At 40.1% G+C, this 20,266-nt stretch overlaps 1 protein-coding gene across 2 annotated transcripts in view; it reads left to right on the top strand.

The window, feature by feature from the left end:
* The window catches only part of neurl1ab (neuralized E3 ubiquitin protein ligase 1Ab), a 29,320-nt gene that overhangs the window by 795 nt on the left and 8,259 nt on the right, over positions 1-20,266 (top strand). For both annotated transcript variants that reach the window (XM_038737570.1, XM_038737571.1), the window contains exons 2-4: positions 4,294-4,535; positions 6,436-6,757; positions 19,344-20,060. In XM_038737570.1, the coding sequence (XP_038593498.1) occupies positions 4,294-4,535; positions 6,436-6,757; positions 19,344-20,060 (1,281 nt within the window). The remainder of the gene's footprint in view (positions 1-4,293; positions 4,536-6,435; positions 6,758-19,343; positions 20,061-20,266) is intronic.

The raw sequence follows: 20,266 nt of genomic DNA, 5'->3' as shown, positions 1-20,266 counted from the left end.
AGTTATAATTAAAACTGTACCAAGTTGGTAGCCTACATAACTTTTTACACCTGACTTCTTGTTGTTGTTTGTCAAGCATGCTGGCAGATTGTGTCACAACTTTATGTTTTCCTGCTCATTGTCTCCAATGATGGCAGTTAACAGGTGCATTGGACGTTTTCATTTTCCATTTTCACATTTAAGTTAACATTAACATTTCTTGCAGAAGCTTTTTAGCCTACATATTTAATACAAGATACAATTAAGTGTTTTATTTCCTGAATTATTCATTGGTTATTTGCAAATACCATTTATAATTAAACAAATGTACTGTATTGCAATTTAAATGTGCACTATAAAATAGGAATAAGTTTAAAAACAAAGCATGCATGTAAAGTGTGTGTGTGTGTGTGTGTGTGTGTGTGTTGAGTCATTATTGCGGTTTTAATCCAAACTTTGTGTATTAATTGCTAATTTTCTGCCACTTCAAAGTTTCCACAACAAAAATAGATGTATCAAACATATGTCTAGGAGAAGAGTTTTGATTATATTGATTGTAAAGCTGCAACAATAACCAAATTAATTAAGGCATTGCCAGGAAATCACTTAGCAACTATGTTGATAGTGATCACTTAAGTAATTTTTTTTAAAGCAAAAACGCAAAATGTTCTCTGGTTCCAGGATTTGCTGCCTTCCTGTTGTATATATGGAAATCATGATGGGCAGTTAGCACTATTTTCTGACATTTTATAGACTTGATAGTAATTGTATTTCAAGTTGTTTGGGATTTGGGGCTCATTTGATGACAGTAGCCTTCAGGGACTTTACATTGGCAAATATTTTTACTGGTATTTTTACAATGGTTTATGCTTTTAATAGTCTTCTTTTATATTAAATTGTAAATCTTTGGGTTTTAGACTGTTGGTTGGACATTTAAAGACATCACATTGGGCTTTGGGTTACTGTAATGCAATTTAAGTTATTTTATAGACAAAACGATAAATCCATTAATTGAGAAATAATTGATAAATTAATCAATAAACTAAACTTTAAATTATATTACAATAGTGTATATACACTGTATATACCTGTTTGGTCAGTGCCTAGGGTTATGATAGAGGAAGTAGTCTCTGCTTTAAGTCTTTAAGGTGAAACAAAAATTTCTTAATAAAATATCACCTAACACCTAATGTTTTAAAATAAAACACATTTTTCAACAGATAAAGTAATCATCTTTGTGTGTACATTCATTCCCCTAAGAGAACAAAAACGATTTATTTTGGTGGCCCTGTGACTTTTCCCTATAGGCCTCAAACTTTGTCTCCCCTATATTAGTATTCTGTCATTTGCAAAGTACAATATTGACAGTGAAGCAACAGCTTACTGGCGAGACTATCAGGCCTTACAGGAGCTTGCATACAAATCTTCTCTGTTCTAGGGTATTTTCATGATTAATGACATGTCACCAAATGACAAATATACAGTGCTGTAAAAGTACCAGGACTGACTTTAAAACTTTAAGAGAATCACTTTTGTTTCCCTCTTTTTAAAACCACACAAGCTATGACATATTTGCAAACAGCTAAAAACATATATGTGCCCTTGGGCTCTTTAGGATGCTGCCTGTGATTACTTGTCTTGTGAGATGGGGCCACCAAGCCTTGGCACTAACGTCACACCACATTAAGGCGTCTGTTGAGACTTCTTAGGGAGACCGAGCCTGAGGATAAAACACAGGGGAGCGTAAGAAGCCAGGTGACACTGGCCAGGGCCACTCTTTGTCTCTGCGCTGTTTGTCCTTTCCAATTAATGGCAGCAAAGGCCACCACATTGTGTGCGGTGGTGCATTAAGTAACATTATCCTTCCTTTAGTTGCTCTTCTGACATTTGTCATGGCACCTCTCTTTTATCATGGCAGGGCTCTGGTCACTGTTTACCCTGATGTCTCTGTCAGGTCGCATGACTTTTTAAACACGCTTCAACAGCCACTGTATCATCTGCACTTCTGGCTCTAACCAGCCACCATTTACAGTAAATCAAATGTGGTATTTTTATTTATCCATTTATTTACATATTTGACTTTATTCATAGTTTATATAGTCCTCTGTGTGCTGAATGCTGTAAACACACTCCAAGATGCCTGGGATGTGAAAATAAAGCTGCTCCCTGAAATCATATTAATATAGTGAGAATGAAAGAAGATACTGGATTCTTGGTGAGTGCTTGCTGAGCACTATCTGCGGAGGCCTGTGAGGTGCTGCTTCTGTTTTCAGACCTTACAGGAAATACTCGGGCAGTCTCAGGCCTGGCTATTGATGGAGTACAATACAGCCCTGTTTTGTTTTCCTGAAGACATCACGTCTGACATGACATCACGGATGCAATATGGTTGAAGGATTTGTTATGACTTCATTTAAGACCACTGTTGTGCACAGAGCACAATTCAACATTGTTCTGCAGGGACAAGAGCATGCGAAGAGCTTAACAAATAGACTGTATTGAGGCCAGAACACTTGGCAGAGCCTCTTTGATTGTGATTTGAAGAGAAAGACTCTTTCCAGTTTAACCTCAGCAAATTTTACATTTTTACATCCATGGAGGGATATCGCGACTTATCCACTGCTCAGACTTCCTTCTCTGCCCAGAATTCACAAAAACATTGATGTCATGGTGGAGGCTGTCTCATGACTAGCCACTGCCAATCCTGACAGTATTAACTGATTTGTCTCCAGGGTACATTATAAACCTCTCGACCCTCCAAGCTGTCTTCAGCAATGGCTCGTATAATCTACTTTTCTCGTGGACAAACTCAAGCCTCTCCTACACAGTCTTCCAAATTTAGGTGTGAAAATACAAGCAGTTCTCAAGGACGAAGAGGTGTTAATTAGGCCTAAATTATTTACTTGGCTTTGATTCTTGGCTCATTGGATGGATTTTATAATACTTTAAAGACCTATTTAAATGTCATTGTGGAGAGGAATAAGGTATTGTAAGGTAAGGTATTGTACAGAAAGGTGTGTCAGATCACTTGATTAGATGGTATTTGTACATGTTATTCATTTCTAAATAATCCTGCCTTACATTTAATGAAAATCCACAGTGACCTTGGAGAGAAATGTGGAAACCCAAATGGGGAGAGTTGGTTCTCATGAAAAGGGAGTGAGTATGAAATCAGGCGCGATAACTTTGAGCAAATTCTTAATCCGTCTGAAACCCAAAAAGAGAGATGTGATATGAAAGATGATGATATTCTGTTATGAGTAGGAGCAGTCATGAGTCACACATGTTCACATGGGAACATTTTTTAAAACTGCATATTGTGAGTCAGATGTTCTCCTTTGGGTCTGCACTTATTCTGCCACTTCCCCTGACTGGTTAAGCACAATTAATGTCACTAAATCTCACTTAGTCGTAGTGATTTTGTATGTACGTATTGTGTTTATTTTCTTTTTTTCATCGTAATAAAACAGGTAGTGTGTACTTGACTCTCAGGCATAAATATTGTGATTGATGTGCACTCATTAGCCACAACTGGAAATAATATGTAACAGCCATGCCTCAGTAATATGAGAGTAGCTTTGAATATGATCTATTAGCCAGCTGAATACATATCAACAACTCAAAGCTTGCTTTCTGCTGCACTAATTTAGCTGTTCCAGATGCTATATGTTATCACACCTTACATGTTAGCTTTTGTTTTCTTTATCATCCTTCTCCTGCTCCATTTCCTCCTCTATACTGACAATTGTATAAATGAGTTCCACCACTGTGAGAAACACACTGTTAAAACCAGTTTAAAATCTGGCAAGATGTAGAGTAGCAAAAAGTGAAATGGCCATTTACTGAAACTAGAGCATTTTGTATGAACTTCTCCCAGCCGTTGTTCTCTTTTAATTACATAACCAAGAGAGCAATTTTGTCCTTGTTTTTTTTTCCATCCAAGGACATTTTTGCATGTAATTTACCTTGCATTTGTTCCTTCATGTCTACAGTACTGCAGGTGTGCGTTTGCACTGTGCTACTTTGAGAAGCTGGAAACAGAGCCCAAGGATTTGATTATTTTAATGCATGTTCTACTTAATTGGATGTTACAGGAGCAGGTAAGATATGTGAGAGGAAATTACATGTGACAGCAAGTCACAACCTAGAGTCCAACCTAAAGTGAAGCCTGCGGTGGTACAGACTATCTAATCTAATATTCTAATCTAATTTAAAATTTGTGTGTTTTACTGTAAATTGTACTACAAGGAGAATTTATGCATTTTTCGCCCCCCACCTGTACACCAAACTAACTACTTTTCTTTCTCCACATAGATTCTCTAAACGGGCCGTTCCCTGCCACATCCCACCGATGCCACCACAAGCCCAAGCGCTGCCTGCCCATACAACCATGTGGAAATTTGTCCTCCTTCCCTCTACTCTTCCACCCCAGCACCAAGGGCTCGCAGATCGTCATGGACATGTCCCAGAGGACTGTCAAGAGACAGGCCAGCTTCTGTAACGCCATCACCTTCACCAACAGACCTATCGCTGTGTATGAGCAAGTTCGCCTGAAGGTAAAAAATACACTAGCTGTGTCCCAGTTGTATTTTATAGTATATGCTCATTCTGACCCTGTTTTTTAGAACGCAATCTGTAAAAAGTGGGGAAAAGACAATAGTTGTCCTGTCAACTGAAAAATTGCAGCATGCTACACACTAAAAATGACCCAATGTCTGGGTCAGTATAGCACTGATGCCATACTAGGTTAACTTTACCTAGTACCAATGGCTGGTTTTGATCTAGTGTTAATGGCATAACGCCGATCGTCGCAAATACGCATCACACCGCTTCCATTCAGACTGCAGCCGAGATAGCGCATGTATTCCCCCAATGCTTGCTTGTGCACATTCGATACGTACCTAGGAACCTTTTGCAAGCACTAGTTTATCGTTTATGCCTGTTGTTGCTAATTTGCATCATACCTAACTGAATTCCTGAATTTATAGCTTCTGTATATTCTACAGACAAATTAACAATTTTAAACTTTAATTTAGCATCAGCTTGAAAGCAAATGAAAACAAAAATCATAAATTTTCATAAATAATTGTAAATAAATTCCGGCGTCAAGGGGATATAAATGATTTTTAGTTTGTGGGGCATTGATCTAAACATTTGCGGCAAGCTGCAATTTGGAACATGAGATCATTTCCTCTTCCTCGTTTTGACATATTTCACTTATCAAAACAACATACTTGATTCATTAGCATGTAAGAGCCCTTTAGAGTTGAAAATGTATTTGCAATAAGAAACAATCATTTGTGAAACATGACGCTTCCACCACTTGCGACCTGTGTGTGTGAAATGAGCCCCAGATTTACAGACCCAACATTAGTCTTATTGATGGCTTCCATCATTTTCTGTAGAAACATCACTTTACAAAACCATACAGTGCGCTATTTTTTTTATACTACTACCAGGATATTGTATCAACATTGTACATACTATATTTTGTAATATTAGATTGTGCTGTAGAGTGGTGAGAATGGAGACATTAATTGTGACTGTGATGGACAGTAAAGTTTCTCTCTCATTTTCTTCTTTCTTCAGTATGTTTTTATTTTTCTTCTCCCTTCCTGTCTCTCTCTGTCTCATCATCCCCCTTCTTTGCTCTGCTGTTTTGATTTTCTCTCTTTTCTCTCTCTGCTCTTGTGTGGGCCAAAGCAGCAGCAGCTTAGAACAAGTTTCCACTTCACCTATCAGGCCATCTATGTCTCGAAAGTGAGAGAGCAGGGCAAGCATTGCCATGTGAGGAATACTGTTATCTGGCACGGTAAATGCAAAGTAAATAGAGGTTCAAAATGAGACAAAAATCATTTGCAGGTGATAAACATACCAAGGTAACTATTCTTAGTTTGCTTAAAACAGATCTTTAGCCACGCTAGCGGCTTGGCGCTATGGATGGCAGTGTTGACTGGGTGTTGGTCCAGATTGAAATATCTCAGCAACAATTGGATGAATTGCCATGAAATCTCGTACAAACATGGATTATTTGTACTAACTTTGGCTATGCCTTAATGTTTCACCTAGCACAGTTTGTCCAGTACTTTGGTTTATGACCTGTAAAACTAATGGCATTCCCATTGGCTTCAACTGCTCTTTATGTTTAGTGCTGATTAGTCAATGTTAACATGCTAACACACTAAAATAAGATGGTGAACATGGTACTCATGAATTACACTTGCTAAACACAAATTGCATCTTCCTAAACATCAGCATATTGTCATTATGAGCATGTTAGCATGCTTACATTAGCATTTGGTTCAAAGCACCGCTGTGCAGCCTCACAGTGCCTCCACCATGGCTGTTCTCTGTCCTTTGAGCTTATTGTTCACACAACAAAGAGATAGAAAAGCAAATGTAAAGATTAATACTGAGTTGACTGTCTTCAATGAATTAATAATATGTACTCTCCAGATCACTAAAAAGCAGTGCTGCTGGAGTGGTGCTCTGCGTCTTGGTTTTACATCTAAAGACCCATCGAGGATCAACCCAGACACTTTGCCAAAGTACGCCTGCCCGGACCTGGTCTCCCAGAGCGGCTTCTGGGCCAAAGCCTTGCCAGAGGAGCTCTCCAATGAGGGACACATCATCTCCTTCTGGGTGGACAAGAAGGGCCGGGTGTTTTACCGAATCAATGACTCCAGCCCAATGCTCTTCTTTAGCGGGGTACATGTCTCTGAACCTCTGTGGGCTCTCATAGACGTCTACGGCCTCACCAGGGGCGTCCAGCTGCTAGGTGAGTCATAAACCATTTTTATACAGAGATCCTACAATAAATGCAAAAAGAATATCCACCAATACGCCACAATCTTTCATTCATACTGAACAAAAGTTTGCAGCATAACCATGTGTGCTTTTTAGGGGTGCGACGAGACGAGACGAGATTTTAACAAACTTCTTTAATATCATCCCTGCGGAGTCATGATTTAGTCTTCCCTCCTCTTTTGTGTCTTTGTTTGGGGAAGTAACCTCTTTTAAATGTGATTGTGGCACATTTTCACCTCAATAATCCATCCATCGTCAACCGCTTATCCTGCGTACAGGGTCACGGGGGGCTGTAGACCCTTTGTCTTACTATAATGCGTTACCACTGGAAGCTATTCTTCATTTGATGTTTTTTCACTGCGAGTGGTTAAAAGGTGATGTTACACACAGCTGCTCTACTTTTCCCACACTCGCCAAATAGCCCAGTGGAAAAAGATGGTGGGAGATTAGGTAGATTGTATTGTTAACACGGTCGTTAGTATCAAAGAAATTTCCCTAAAGGGGGAATTTCAAAATGTCTGAAATCCATTCTAACAAGTTCTCCGTGCTGGTTAAAGGGTCATTACATAAAAGAAATTAAGAGCAAACAAGTCCTCCTCAATCATCAACAGCACTGCGCTGAATCATCTGAAGTGTGTTTGGATTGCAGATTGAGATGCATTTATGAAACACATCGTGCTTTGAAAACATCTGTCTCCAGTTTTTGAAAGCAATACAAAACTATACAAAATAGATAAATAGGAATCCTTGTGGACGCCTCAGTACTTATTTATAACCATTTCCAAGCATTGCACTGCCTCTCTCCAAAGAATAGAGCCTGTCAGCACCGTTAATAAAAATAGAAGAGGCTCCCATATTGTGTAGATAGTGCCATTTAACCTCATTTCTTGCGGTGTGTTTGACAGCGAGGAGCATGCTATCTTGTGATGGGCTGTTTGGTATCCAATGCCAGAGTGCGACTATCTGGGGTTCACTGGCCTTGTGGTGCTGACCAGCACACAGCTCTTGTTGAAGAACAAGAGGAGTGTGTTGGTCATCCCAAGAGGACAGACAAGAGGAGGGATGATGTCAGGTAATGACATGTCTGGGGTGTTTTTTCCAAGACAATCAAACCGGTGGAATGTCTCACTCTTTGGATCCAAGTGTGAATTCAACTTCATGTGACATGTGATCACCCTGCAATCACCGCTACCACAGATTCATATGTTTAAATGAGAGGCATGTTCACCAAACATTATGGTATAATAAGATAATTTTAATTCTAAAAAATATATTTCCCACAGTGTATAGTCAAAGTTCATGTAGTTTTTGCCTGTGAATGAGGCCAGCCGCCCTAAATCCCACTGTTTCTTCTCTGGTTTTCCCACATCGATCACGTTTATCCCCACATTGATGGCTTAAACCTAAAAGATTCGGCCCTCTGTCAGCTGAAGGATCACTTGGCTATCAGCTTTCCTCTATAGCCCAAGAGCGTCACTACTCGAGAGCATGGTATATCTCAGAGGCCCAGTATTGTCTTGGAAGTTGGCTGCAGTTCAGCAAACACTTAGTGTCTGAAATATGGGCGGACACATCAAAGTCTGGTGTTGTAACCTGGCACATGTGCGTATTTTCCTTTAACAGAAGGGTGCATTTTGATTCTTAATGATGCTTACACTAGGGTCTAAAAATGAATGCTGCACCAGCTGATAAATTGAGCCAAATTTCACCTGTTGTGGGCTTGTTATCACACATCCATCCATCCATCTATCCAGGTGGGAATTACAGATCTGCTGCAGTTTTATTTTTTGTTGGGCTTTTTTTTTTTTTTTTTTTCTTTACAGGAGACAAATGGAGCGTGGAGCCATGAATAAGCCATGTGGGTGGAAAGAATGGCCGGTTAGGTGACCTTGATTTGGCTTTTGTGATAAATGTTCTAGACAGTAAGAATATAAGAGAAAATCAGTTGTGAGAAACCTTTTGACTTAAGTAATATACATTGCTGACTCAGCGGGATAATGTGTTTTAAGAGCTTTATGTTTATTAAAGGGGCACTCCACCAAGCTTATATATTAAGATCAGTTTACTTGTCACTAAGAGCCCCACTCAGTCTGTGAAACAGTAGTATAGTGTCGTCTGTGACTCTGAAGGGACCTTTTTAAAATGGTAGTCCACAGATTTAGCATTGCACTCCTGTAACGTTGTCAGACTCACAATTGCCAGTTTGGAACAAAAAAAAAATCTAAATTGATGTAACAGAACCAGAGATATCAGCTTTTTTACGCAACTCATTCTTCTTCCTTGTCAAAACTGATGCCTGCATTACCCACATTGCAAATTCGACCACCAACAGTTTGGTCAGGGATTTGGGTGCATTATGCTGGTGGCAGCTAATGAAGCCTCTAGGTGCTAACAACAAGCAGAGATAAGGAGCCACAGCGGTCTGGTAACCTCACTTCTTTATAACTCCATACCACCAGATTTTTACTTGTAGTCTTTAGCCCCAACCTGCTGACTCAAGTGACATCATTTAAGGCAATTTCTTAGATTTCACACAGCCAAAAAAGGCTTTATACAACTTCACATATCCTTTCACTTATGCAGTAGCACTCCCAAAGACCTCTATATAGACTTTGATGTGTAAAAATGTGTTCCCCTTTGAAGTCTTGAGGAAAAAAAACCTGATGATGTCATCAGGGTTATCTGCATTAAATGCTGCATTACAAACTGGAGTTGTGGGATTTGAAAAATATGGGCATATACCAGGAAGGAAGGGTCTAATGAAAGACAGTAATAAGCTGCATTATGGGAATTGTAGGATTCAATATTTCTTGAGTTTGACTAATGCTATGTACTAGTGGATATCACGTCATCTGCTGCTTTCATTTTTACCTTCTTTTTTTTAATATCTGTCTTTTTGTCATTCCAACTTTATGAAAATTAATTGGCACTAACTAGCTAGTTGAGAAAATAAATATATAATGATAACGGATCACTTTCCCCAAAACATTTAACCATTGTTTCTCTAAGCTGAACCATTCTTGTGTTGTGACCTCATTCCCCAGCTGCTGTCAGCTCAGACCAATCAGCCTTCCCGCTCTCTTATTTTGAGACCCATGTAGTGAGCATAACTATATCTGATCACATCCTTTCTGTGAATAGCTTCCTTGTCTTTAATATTTCATGGATTAATTTTGAAAGTGTCCCTGCTCACATGTCAGCACACATTACCGTAACTATCACCATTTTCTGCACCTGAGTATAAACATCTACTGAAGATAGTGTTACCAGCACAATGTGTCATTGCTATTCTGATGAAATCTTTTGGTTTTTTGATTATTTTGCTTTAATTAATGGTTCCTGTGATCCCTTCTAAGGTGAATATTTCATGAACCCATGATAAAATTGCATCATTGTCTAAACCATTTTAGATTTCTGTCATTCAGTAGCAATGACCTACTATGAAAATGATCAATTTGAGCAGTGAAAAATGTTTTTAGCCTGTGGATAATCAGCATCAAACACATTTTCCGGAGAATTCTTATACCGTTGTGTCCGTTTGATCTTTTACAACCTTACATGCTGTAGGAATTCATCAAAACCGCTATCCATCACAGCCTTTTCACATGTGCTGTCTCACGATGCTGTTGATGTTTTCCTGCTATCAGGTCTTATTCTGATGTTTAAGGATATTTTCAAGAGATGTGTTGTTTCCTCTCTGAGCTTTAAGTTATCAAGGGAGTACAGTTCAGCATCTAGCTACCCATGCAAGGAGTCAAAGGTGATCCTGACATCAGTGAGACGGCTTGAAAGCTGAGATGGTGTTACGTAAGAGAGGAAGCTAAATTAATGTGCTGAAATCAAACTGAGCCTCAAGGGTTGTCCAGACCAACAATGCTGTCCATGCAATTTAAGAAAGATCTGTTACATCACCACACTTGTCCTACTCACGCAGCTATCAATATAGACTAAAGTGCCTTGCTTGTGTTTTGCGCAGAATAGTCTGTGCTGTTGAGGATCTGCTGCGCTACACTGAGACACATTAGCCCTTAGAGGGACTCTCAAAAGGTTTCCTCAAGTATATAATGTGTCTCAAGCAACATAACATGTTTTCAAAGCACAATTTGTCAGCTGTATTTTCACGAATGTCTCTGCTTGGAAAAATATAGTAAACAGTGTCATAAGAAACTTGGCTGTAGATACAACTTTATGAAACAAAGCACTATTTTCATGTAGATTTTATTTTATTTTTTTAAGTAAAGTTTGAAAGGTTAGTTTTCTTTTTTTTAAGTAGATAACTTTTCCGGATTTGAGTTTTATCAAGTTTGTTGTAGAGACTCCAGAAATCAGGTCACAAATAACTTGCAAGTGTTTTCAGTTTCATTTCCCTGAAGCTGAACACATATGGGAATGCTGTACCTTTTATGCAGTCAAAAAAGTAACGACTCTCCCTTTACACATGTTTGGCTGCAGCCTTCACAGGATGTGTTTGTTTATGGGACGAATCCCGAGAGACCACACAGCATCCACCATTTTGCACAGGTATGATGGATTCCTTCCAAGTTAGATAAGCGGAGCGAGTCAAAGGCATCTTTTGATGGATGCAAGATGCTCTACTGGGGGTTTGTTTACTAGAAGTAGATGAGTCACTTAATCACTGACAGAATGGTGGTGATCCGTGAGACCGACGTCAGCTAACATCATCTGCAACCTGTCTCTCTAGTCATTAGAGAAGAATCCAAAATGGCTACCAGACTGTCAAGAGGCTGAATACCTCTCAGGTGATTAAGAGCAGGGTGTTGACATCAATCATCTCCATACATGGCATCGTGATGCATTAGGCCTGTAGAGCATCAGTGGGGAAAACCTTTTCCTGCTTACTGACATTCTAAGAGACATCGCTAACGTTTCTACCTCAGAGGATAGACAGATAAGTTGTGAAAGAAGCTGCAGGACTTGGTGTTTATGAATACGGTTAATCTCAACAAATGTAGTATGGATATTTCCATGAAATTGTGTACGGACATTCATGGTCTCCAGAGGATGAATCTTTATGACTTTACTCAGCACCTGACTATTCATCTAGTGCCACCAGCCTCCTTAGAGCGATGTATTGGAATCACATATTGTAGTGACATTCATGGTCCACAGATTATGACTTTGGTTGTGCCCTGACTTTTTCTATAGCGCCACCATGTGGTTTTGTGTCAAACGTCTTGGCAACTACTGGATGTCCTTTGCTCACCATCAGGTCAAAATTTAAATGTTTCCAACACTTTGGTTTATGACCAAATACTTGCAAAACCAATGTCATTCCCATCAGCCTCAGCTGTCCTTTGTGTTGAGTGCTAATTAGCAAATGTTAGCATGTTAAAACGCTAAACTAAGATGGTGAACATGAGAAACATTACACTTGCTAAACATCAGCATTAGGGCTGCAACTATAGATTAATCTCTTACTTTTCTCAATTCATCGATGTATAGTTTAATCTATAAAATATCATCATAATTCATCATCATTTCCTTAAGCCTGCACTGTTCACAGCACCTGTGTACATAAGAACAGCCTCACATTGCTGCTAGCATGACTGCAGACAAATTCATTGGTGCACATTTGCAACATTTCATCAATTTTGTCTGAAACCATTATAAACTCTTGGTATGTGAACCTAGTGTCATTCAAATTAAATACGAAATACTGGAATGGTCTGTTGGCAGTTAAAGATCACTGTACCTATGACTCACACCTGTTTTGTCAACAGATAAAGAGATTGTGTGGGAATGCTGAAAAGCTCTGTGTTGCACAAACATGTTGGGTTGTCTGAACCTGATTGTGCTGTACTTTCCTTTCTTTGTGTCTATTTCTGTCTGTGTTCACTCAGTGCGCCTAACGCTCACGCTCTCTTGCTACAGATCTCACTTATTGTTTCACTTGTCAACATCGATTATGTGGAGTTTCACAGAGTTTTGATTTGTGGATAAAATGGTTTTAAATATAGAGAGGTCAGGTAGGTGCGAGTGGCCAGATAAATGGCGTAGGGTCGGCCCGGTAACAATGCAGGTAAAAATAGCTCTGTATGACAGGAAGAACAACAAAATGTAGGCTATAAAACATCCAATACAAGTAAAACTTTAAATTCAGTTTTATACTGTATCTTTAACCACATTGCGTTTATTACACTGTGTAGGCGCGGCCCTCACCTGTTTCCACAGGGCTTCATAAGGGCACAAAACTAAACTCTTTTGTTAAAGTTGATTGATGAAGGCATGTGAAAGGCCTAAAGGGTCTGATTACCCTGAAGTACTGCAAATGGATGTTGTACTAATACGTTCGATTTCTGGTCTGCTGCTTACAGCCAAATCCTCCAAAAACAATAAACTGGAAATTCCGGATGGTAATAACAATATGCAAAGTCATCCGTCAAAAGTCCGTTTCCAGCCAAAGGCAAATAGCAGACAGTGAGGGGGAAAGGCAAAGAGAGATGCTAAATGTCTCTATATTATAAACATTTTGTAATTTCCTTGAGCTGAATTCTTTTGGCAGAATTAGACTAAAATCATGAATCATGCCTGTCACTTTTTTTCCCTCTTGCTCTCTCTTTCTGTAGACATTCCCTCTCTGTATGCTGCTCATCATACTAATAAATCATATGAAAAGTGATCCTTTTTCAAGGAACTGGACATTTAAATCTGATTATAGTCACATTAAGGTTTTGTAAGACTATGGACCCTGTCCCAAGTTCTCCTCTTTTGGAGATGACTGAAGCCTGCAACTTATGTTCCGGTCAAGAGGACCAGCTAAGCCCATGGTGATACCTTTTTTGGGTAAAACTTGTAAGGCTAGAGATGATTGTAGTCCAAAGGTTTGGTAACCTTGTCCACATTGTCCCTCTTACTGTAGCTTTCCCACCATGTTCAAAGCTGAAGCTGCAACAGTGCTCCTTTGCATTCAGCCAATCACAAGTCTTTTCCCGAGGGCGGCATTAACATGCTCACTTTACATGATAATAGTTAACAATTTTCTACACTACTTTGTACTTTCACATTAATTCAGGAAAAATTTGAAAATGAAGTATACTTAAAATGCCAGCATCCATGCTACAATCACATGATTGGGACAAGGGAAACTCTCCTTCCACAATGCAGTATTTTCATTGCAATGTTTTAATTGCTAAATGTGATGTTTGCAAATATGGAATTGCTGTTAGTAGTTTCATACTGATTGGCATCTGCAGCTGCACACTCGGCACTATATCCAGACATTATAGCACATGAGAACATTTGTGTATACTAACTGCTAAAACAGTGTAGTGTAGTGTTTGTATATGATGTCAGATTGGGATGCAGATAACCTAAATAATCTAAATTCCAGTGCAAAGGCACTTTCTGTGAATGTCCATTAAAATAAAAATATATAGACTAGCTTACTATGATAAAAAGCAACATTTTAAAGATATAAACATAAACACATTGTGGAGGCAGGACTTCATGTTGAGAGTTGCTGAGGCTGGATATGTAGTAAGGCCATGAAAAAGGAGAAGAAGAAAATTTTCATCACAAGTTGAAACATTCACAATTACGGATGACAGCGGTTCACCTTGCCCAAGATAATAAGCCTTCTTAAAAATCGTCAGTACGTTTGCTGTAATCAACAAGAGAAAAACGTTGGATGAAGGAAACCATGGTAACGGTGCCTCTGAGGCTGGTGTGAGTCAAGAGCAGAGCAAGACGCCAAGAAATGACTTGAAAAAATAGATATTCACAGACTCAGTGAAGTATTGTAGGGAGAATTTCCTTTGCTGTGGTATTCTGTGTAGCATGTAACATACTAAGCACACATACAGTGTGCTTTGGGTAGTTGATGGTGATTTGTGATTGGGTGAATGATGAGGGGCTTTGTTATACAGCCACAGTTGAACTTGGAGACATGACAGATTCAAAGCTTGATTCAATGTCATCAAGACACAAAGTGAACCAATTCTGTATATGTCTGGGAATTACATTATGGCCACATACTTCTCACCATTTTCAGACAATTTAATCTTTTATGGTTTACTTTCTTTGACCTGCAATAACAGATTGTTTTGGCCACTTGGTGGCAGCAGAAACAAGCTGGGAGGACAACACTAACATATTGTCAGGGTTTAAGTTGAACTTGTTAGCAAACGGTTGCTCATTTATGCATCCAACAGACACAGAGCAGCATTTGGAGTTCTATTTGTGTCCATTGTGAGACCATCTTAATTTTTCCTTTTTATTTCTCCTTTGGACCCTTCTGTATAACTGAACTAAAGTCATTCTGTTGGTTACAATGAAATTAGATGTCTGGTATAGACTAAAATGTTGGAGAACTCTCCTATGACCTAACATCTGCCAGCATGTACACATCGGGATTAAGGTCTATGCATTTATGAGAGCTCTGTTTCAAGTGATCTCAGTGCTTGGAATTTATTTGATTTGTTGAACCAAAATAAATGCCGCTGGACAGGCTATTGTGCCTCAGCTGGGATTTAATCGGCCCAGATGGAATTGAACAGATTTGTGGAGAAATCAAAATAGAAGGAGCCTGTCAGGTTTCGATCCTGGCAGCTGGGCTGTACAGGGGGAAGCCTTTGGAGAAGAGGCTAATTACTTTCAGATGACCAGAGTCTAGTCCCAGTGAATACGTGAATGTGTACTTTATATTCTGTGCATATAGAGACATTCAGAAGTTCAGAAGTGGTCGTGGAAACGCTGAGCCCTTGTGACATCCCTGAAGTGCTGAGCATCGTTTTTGCCATTTGTCACCTCAGCGTGTCCCATTTTCTTTCCACAGTCACGGTCCAAAACTCAGAAACATCTGGCACTAAACCAGAGACTCGACTTGATCTCTCAAAAGCGCCACATATGTGGCTTCTATTACACATGGCATCTCAGATACTCAAAGTGCTGAGCTTCTCCCATGTATCGATATCGTAGCACTCTCCAGCCTTTTTAGCCCCTCCTGTTTCACAATCATATACTTGTGCCATTATCTTGACCAGGATACCATTCCTTAGAAGTTCATCAACAGAGATTTCCCTCCTCTAGTCCTCGCTTTTTTTTCTTTTTTTTTGATAAGCAAAAGCCCTTCCCCAATCTCCTTTCTCATGACAGATGACTTCACTCACTCATTCTTGACAGAGCCCTGCACTGGCCCTCTAGGCATGCATACTTATGGCAAATCCCCAAACACACACATGCACACAATTGGTGCAGCTGACCTTGTACAGAGGTTGCAGCTTCACTAACCCCCCCAAAAGCCTCCTAATCCTGTTCCACTGGTCCAAGGAATAAACTGAACCCTCCCTCGTCTATTCAGTACGATGCCATTGCATGCCTAGGATACATAAAAATCCTCAATTGAATTGAGTTATTTAGGTCAAAAACTTACTTGCACTCTTAAAACCATTTCAAAATGAGGTGGGGACAGGCTCTTTGTTTTGGCAGTGTCGCTTCTTAAACAACTTTTTAACCGCAATACATTAAATTAGTAGTCATTGTGGCATGCTTTCACAGAGAAACAGGATGCCGGTTTTTCAGTTATATCCAGGACATCCTCCTTTGCCAATATCACATTCACTTCCCAGAAAAAGGTTTTTCCAGATTGCGTGTTAAGAGTGTCTGTCTCTGAAGGTTGCAACTTGTTTGAATGTGTAAACCTAAAACAGGTAGAGGATTTTTCCCCAGGGGTATGTTTTGATGTGTGGGTGTGTTCTTACTTCCACGAATCCAATAAATTCCTCCGTAATGTTCAGCAAGAGTTGTGCGAATCTGATTAATGATTTTTTCTCTCACAGCTATAATGCTTAATAAAAAGCCAAGAGGTCAGCCACTGAAACTGCAGAACAGTATCAGTCTGGTATGTGTTCCTTAAAAAGAGCCTTTCTCCTGAGATTGAGTAGCTGGAGCTGTTCAAAGACCACTTAATTATACTAGGACAATTTCAGCCATTCACTTAATCACGTTTGTATTGTTTTTGTGCCAGAAGAAGTGATTCAGACTTTGCCTTGCTATTCAAAATCGTCAAGGACTTGAACTTCAAAAATTCAAAGCAGAGTATAGTGACGATTATGATCAAGACATGCTATTCTAAAAACCACTGGAGCATCGCCAAATGTTCTCAAAAACATTACACTAAGCTGTAGTGAATTGTCTATAGGCACCATGCTCAGAGGACAAAAGACAAGACTGCACCTGTCAGTGTGTTAGTGACATTTTAATGAGAGAGCAGTCTGAAAGGAAGAATTATCAACTGTAAAAACAAGAGTTTTTACAACCCAGCTACAAAAAGTTTGTTTGCTGTTTTGTCTGTGCTGTTGGAACATCTCAACTCAGTGGTTCCCAACTTTTTTTGTCAGACATACTATTTAATTCATCTATTAAATTTGGCTATTTCAGCCATTTATCTATTGCTTTTAGCTTTTTCAATCATTTAGCTTTACTTTCAGTTGTTTCAGTTATTTAGCCATTACTTTCAGCTATTTTAAAGCCTTAAAGAGTAAGCGGAGAATAAGGGATTCTACAAAAGGATTGCTGATATTTGAACTTGTCACCTGTTGCTGATTGGCTGGAACAATGTTGTGGGCAGGGTCCACACCACTTTCTTTGTTTTCCATGTACAGAGTCAGGGCTGTCTGGGAGTGTTGTGGTTGTCTTTACAGGACAGGTACCCTGATTAGTATCACTGTTATAAATGATGTGTGGAAAGGTCGAACAGGACTATTCCAGCCATGTCCCTGCTATGTGTGTGTTTATGAGGGCAGATATTTGTCCGGTGCATGCAGCCATGCTGTGAATGTTGGTGTCTGACTGGATGTGTTTCATATTTCCAGGTGTTTTTTTATGTGTGAAATTCTTTCCCAGACTCCTTTGAGACTAAACGCAGGAAGAGGTCATACATATTTATTTGTCTCATGTTTTTATCTTCCATTGTTCTGTCTTTTATTTGTTGTACATCTTTGGTAGAAACTTCCTTGTAATGTTACTATTCTCCTCACAGCTTTTTTGACTGCTGTGCCACTCTCAAAAACAGAAACTGTGAACCACAGGAAGCTGTAATAGCAAGAATAGAAATTATCTCTTACATCCCAAAGTCGGCTAACTTTGCCTTGAAGATGATAAGGCTGCTAATAATACGAGCCTCATGCTTGGTTGTGGACACTCTTGACTGAGGAAGTAATTAAGTTCAAGCAGTTTATCTGCTGCTGGCCGGAGATGTGCTGTCTTTGTGTGATAAAGAGGAGCTGGTGAGGTATGCCCTTTCTCTCAAGTGTCCACCCCACCCCATTTTTCATCCTCTCCTCCTCTGTTGCACTCTCCCACTCAATCCACTTCCCACAGGGGAACCCCAAAGCAGATCGAGGCGAGGAGCGACACAACTCAGCCATCATGTCACTCATCCCTTGGCCTGTCCCCTCCCCGCTCTCCTCAAATGTCCAATCAGGCTAATTTTAGCCCGTGTTAAATTTGGCAGTGTGTCCCTAAGTGTGCCACGATGCAGATCCGTTTGTACCGGCTGTGTGCATGGAAAGACACACGCTCTCTTTCTGTTTTCTTTTTTGCAAAGATGTTCCCATGTGGCTTCTATTTTACAGTGAGCAGGATTTGCATAGGAAGGGCTATTTTTGAGAGGGCTACATAGCATGCACAGACATGTGATACCATTTTTAGAATGCCTTATCCTTTTAATGATCGGAAAATACAGTGAGGTAGAATAAGCACATTAAGTAACTGCTGCTGAGACAGTTTATGTGAACACCTAGGAGTCATGGTGGCTCATTACAGCTATTTGAAAGCTACTGTGTACTATACATACACACAGTCCCTGACAAAGACTGCAGGTGTACTGGCTTTATTAGCCTTTTTAAAAATCCAATCTTTGGATTTAATAGCTTATCATAATGTCTGCGTTTTCACATCTGAAGCTCGCGATTGTGGTAGCACTCCAAGAAGATTTAAAAGTGAAAATAAGGTATAACATGAGTGGCACATTTTCACAGGGCTCCGAGCTAACGACAGAGTGGGAGGCTCAAACACAGCTGAGCTTCACTGTCTTTCACTTAGTTTCGTGTGCATCTCTCATCTCTTCAGTGTTACATAAAGGTGTTATGTCTCTTTTGCTGTGATGTAGCCACTAGCCTGCAGCTAAAGTATGCCCCCACTCAAAGTCCTGATATGTTTCTAAACATGTAAACATTGATGTATTTGTTCATATTGTTGAACTACAAGCCTAAGTACAAAGTACAAAGAGTGCATTAGAATGAATACGATATAAAGCAGAGAAGCCGGAAGCCACCATGTGTTTATAGTGACGGTATATGATGAATGGACAGCGTACAGACAAACCAGTGGTGTGCATGGGAATAAGTGGGTACATCAATTACATTTGGTTCTCTGGACACTTTTTCCTCAAATGTGCCACAGTCTAAATAAAGTTATGATGTTATCCAAATAAAAGCAAGAAAAAAGACAATGTATTGATTGAGTGAAATGTTCACTTCATAACACCACAAGCAAGTGATTATATAACATTCCTTTGTGGTGTTCACCCCCCACAGACAGTGAGATGCTCCCCCTGGACTGCCTGCGTCCTCGTTCTTTTGCTGCAACCCACCGGGCCTCCATTAACCATAACGGCGACGACCCTCGCCTTTCCATCAGCCTGTGTGACCTGAGCCTGCAGCAGCAAGAGACGCATCTGGAGGAAGACGATGAGGAAGAGGAACGGCTACAACCCTTAAGCTCCACGTCCTGCCACGTGCCCCAAAACTCTCAAAACTCACAGCAGTGCTCACTGCTGCCCAGCCATTTGGACAGTGATCTCCACTTCCACTCTGTGCACGGCGTCCATGTTACTGAGCTGGATAAGCACACGGTGGCGCGGCTGGATCACCGTGGTGACGAGAGGACGCTGGTGTTCACCAGCCGGCCGATGCGCTGCTCAGAGACTGTGTTTGTGAAGGTGAAGGCAGGTGTCACACGGCCTGGGTCTCTTTCTTACGGTGTGACATCATGTGACCCAGACACACTGAGGCCCAGTGACCTCCCATCCAACCCAGAGTCCCTGGTTGACCGCAAAGAATTCTGGGCAGTGTGTCGGGTGGTGGTGCCACTCCACAGTGGCGACATCTTGGGCTTTGTGGTGAACGCTGAAGGCGAGGTCATGATGAGCCATAACGGCATCAGTGCAGGGATGCAGCTGTGTGTCGATAACTCCAGGCCACTCTGGATGTTCTACGGTCTGCACGGCACCATCACACAACTCAGGATTTTAGGTTTGTTCACTTGATCTTTGTACCTATTCCTAGGTTGTATGTTAATTGCCTAAAAACTGCTTACCTGTAAATCAGTTTGGGAATTCAAAGCAAACTATATTTTTAAAATATTAATATTCAGGAAAAAGGAAACTTGTTATTATTCTCTCAGAAAACAACTACCTGTAACCCTACATAATATAACGTTATATTTAATTAATTTCCAG

Source organism: Micropterus salmoides, unplaced genomic scaffold (genome assembly GCF_014851395.1).
Source record: "Micropterus salmoides isolate LMB-PRFRI ecotype aquatic unplaced genomic scaffold, ASM1485139v1 Ms_hic_scaffold_22, whole genome shotgun sequence".
Taxonomy (NCBI): domain Eukaryota; kingdom Metazoa; phylum Chordata; class Actinopteri; order Centrarchiformes; family Centrarchidae; genus Micropterus; species Micropterus salmoides.
This window is presented reverse-complemented; position numbering and strand designations above follow the sequence as displayed.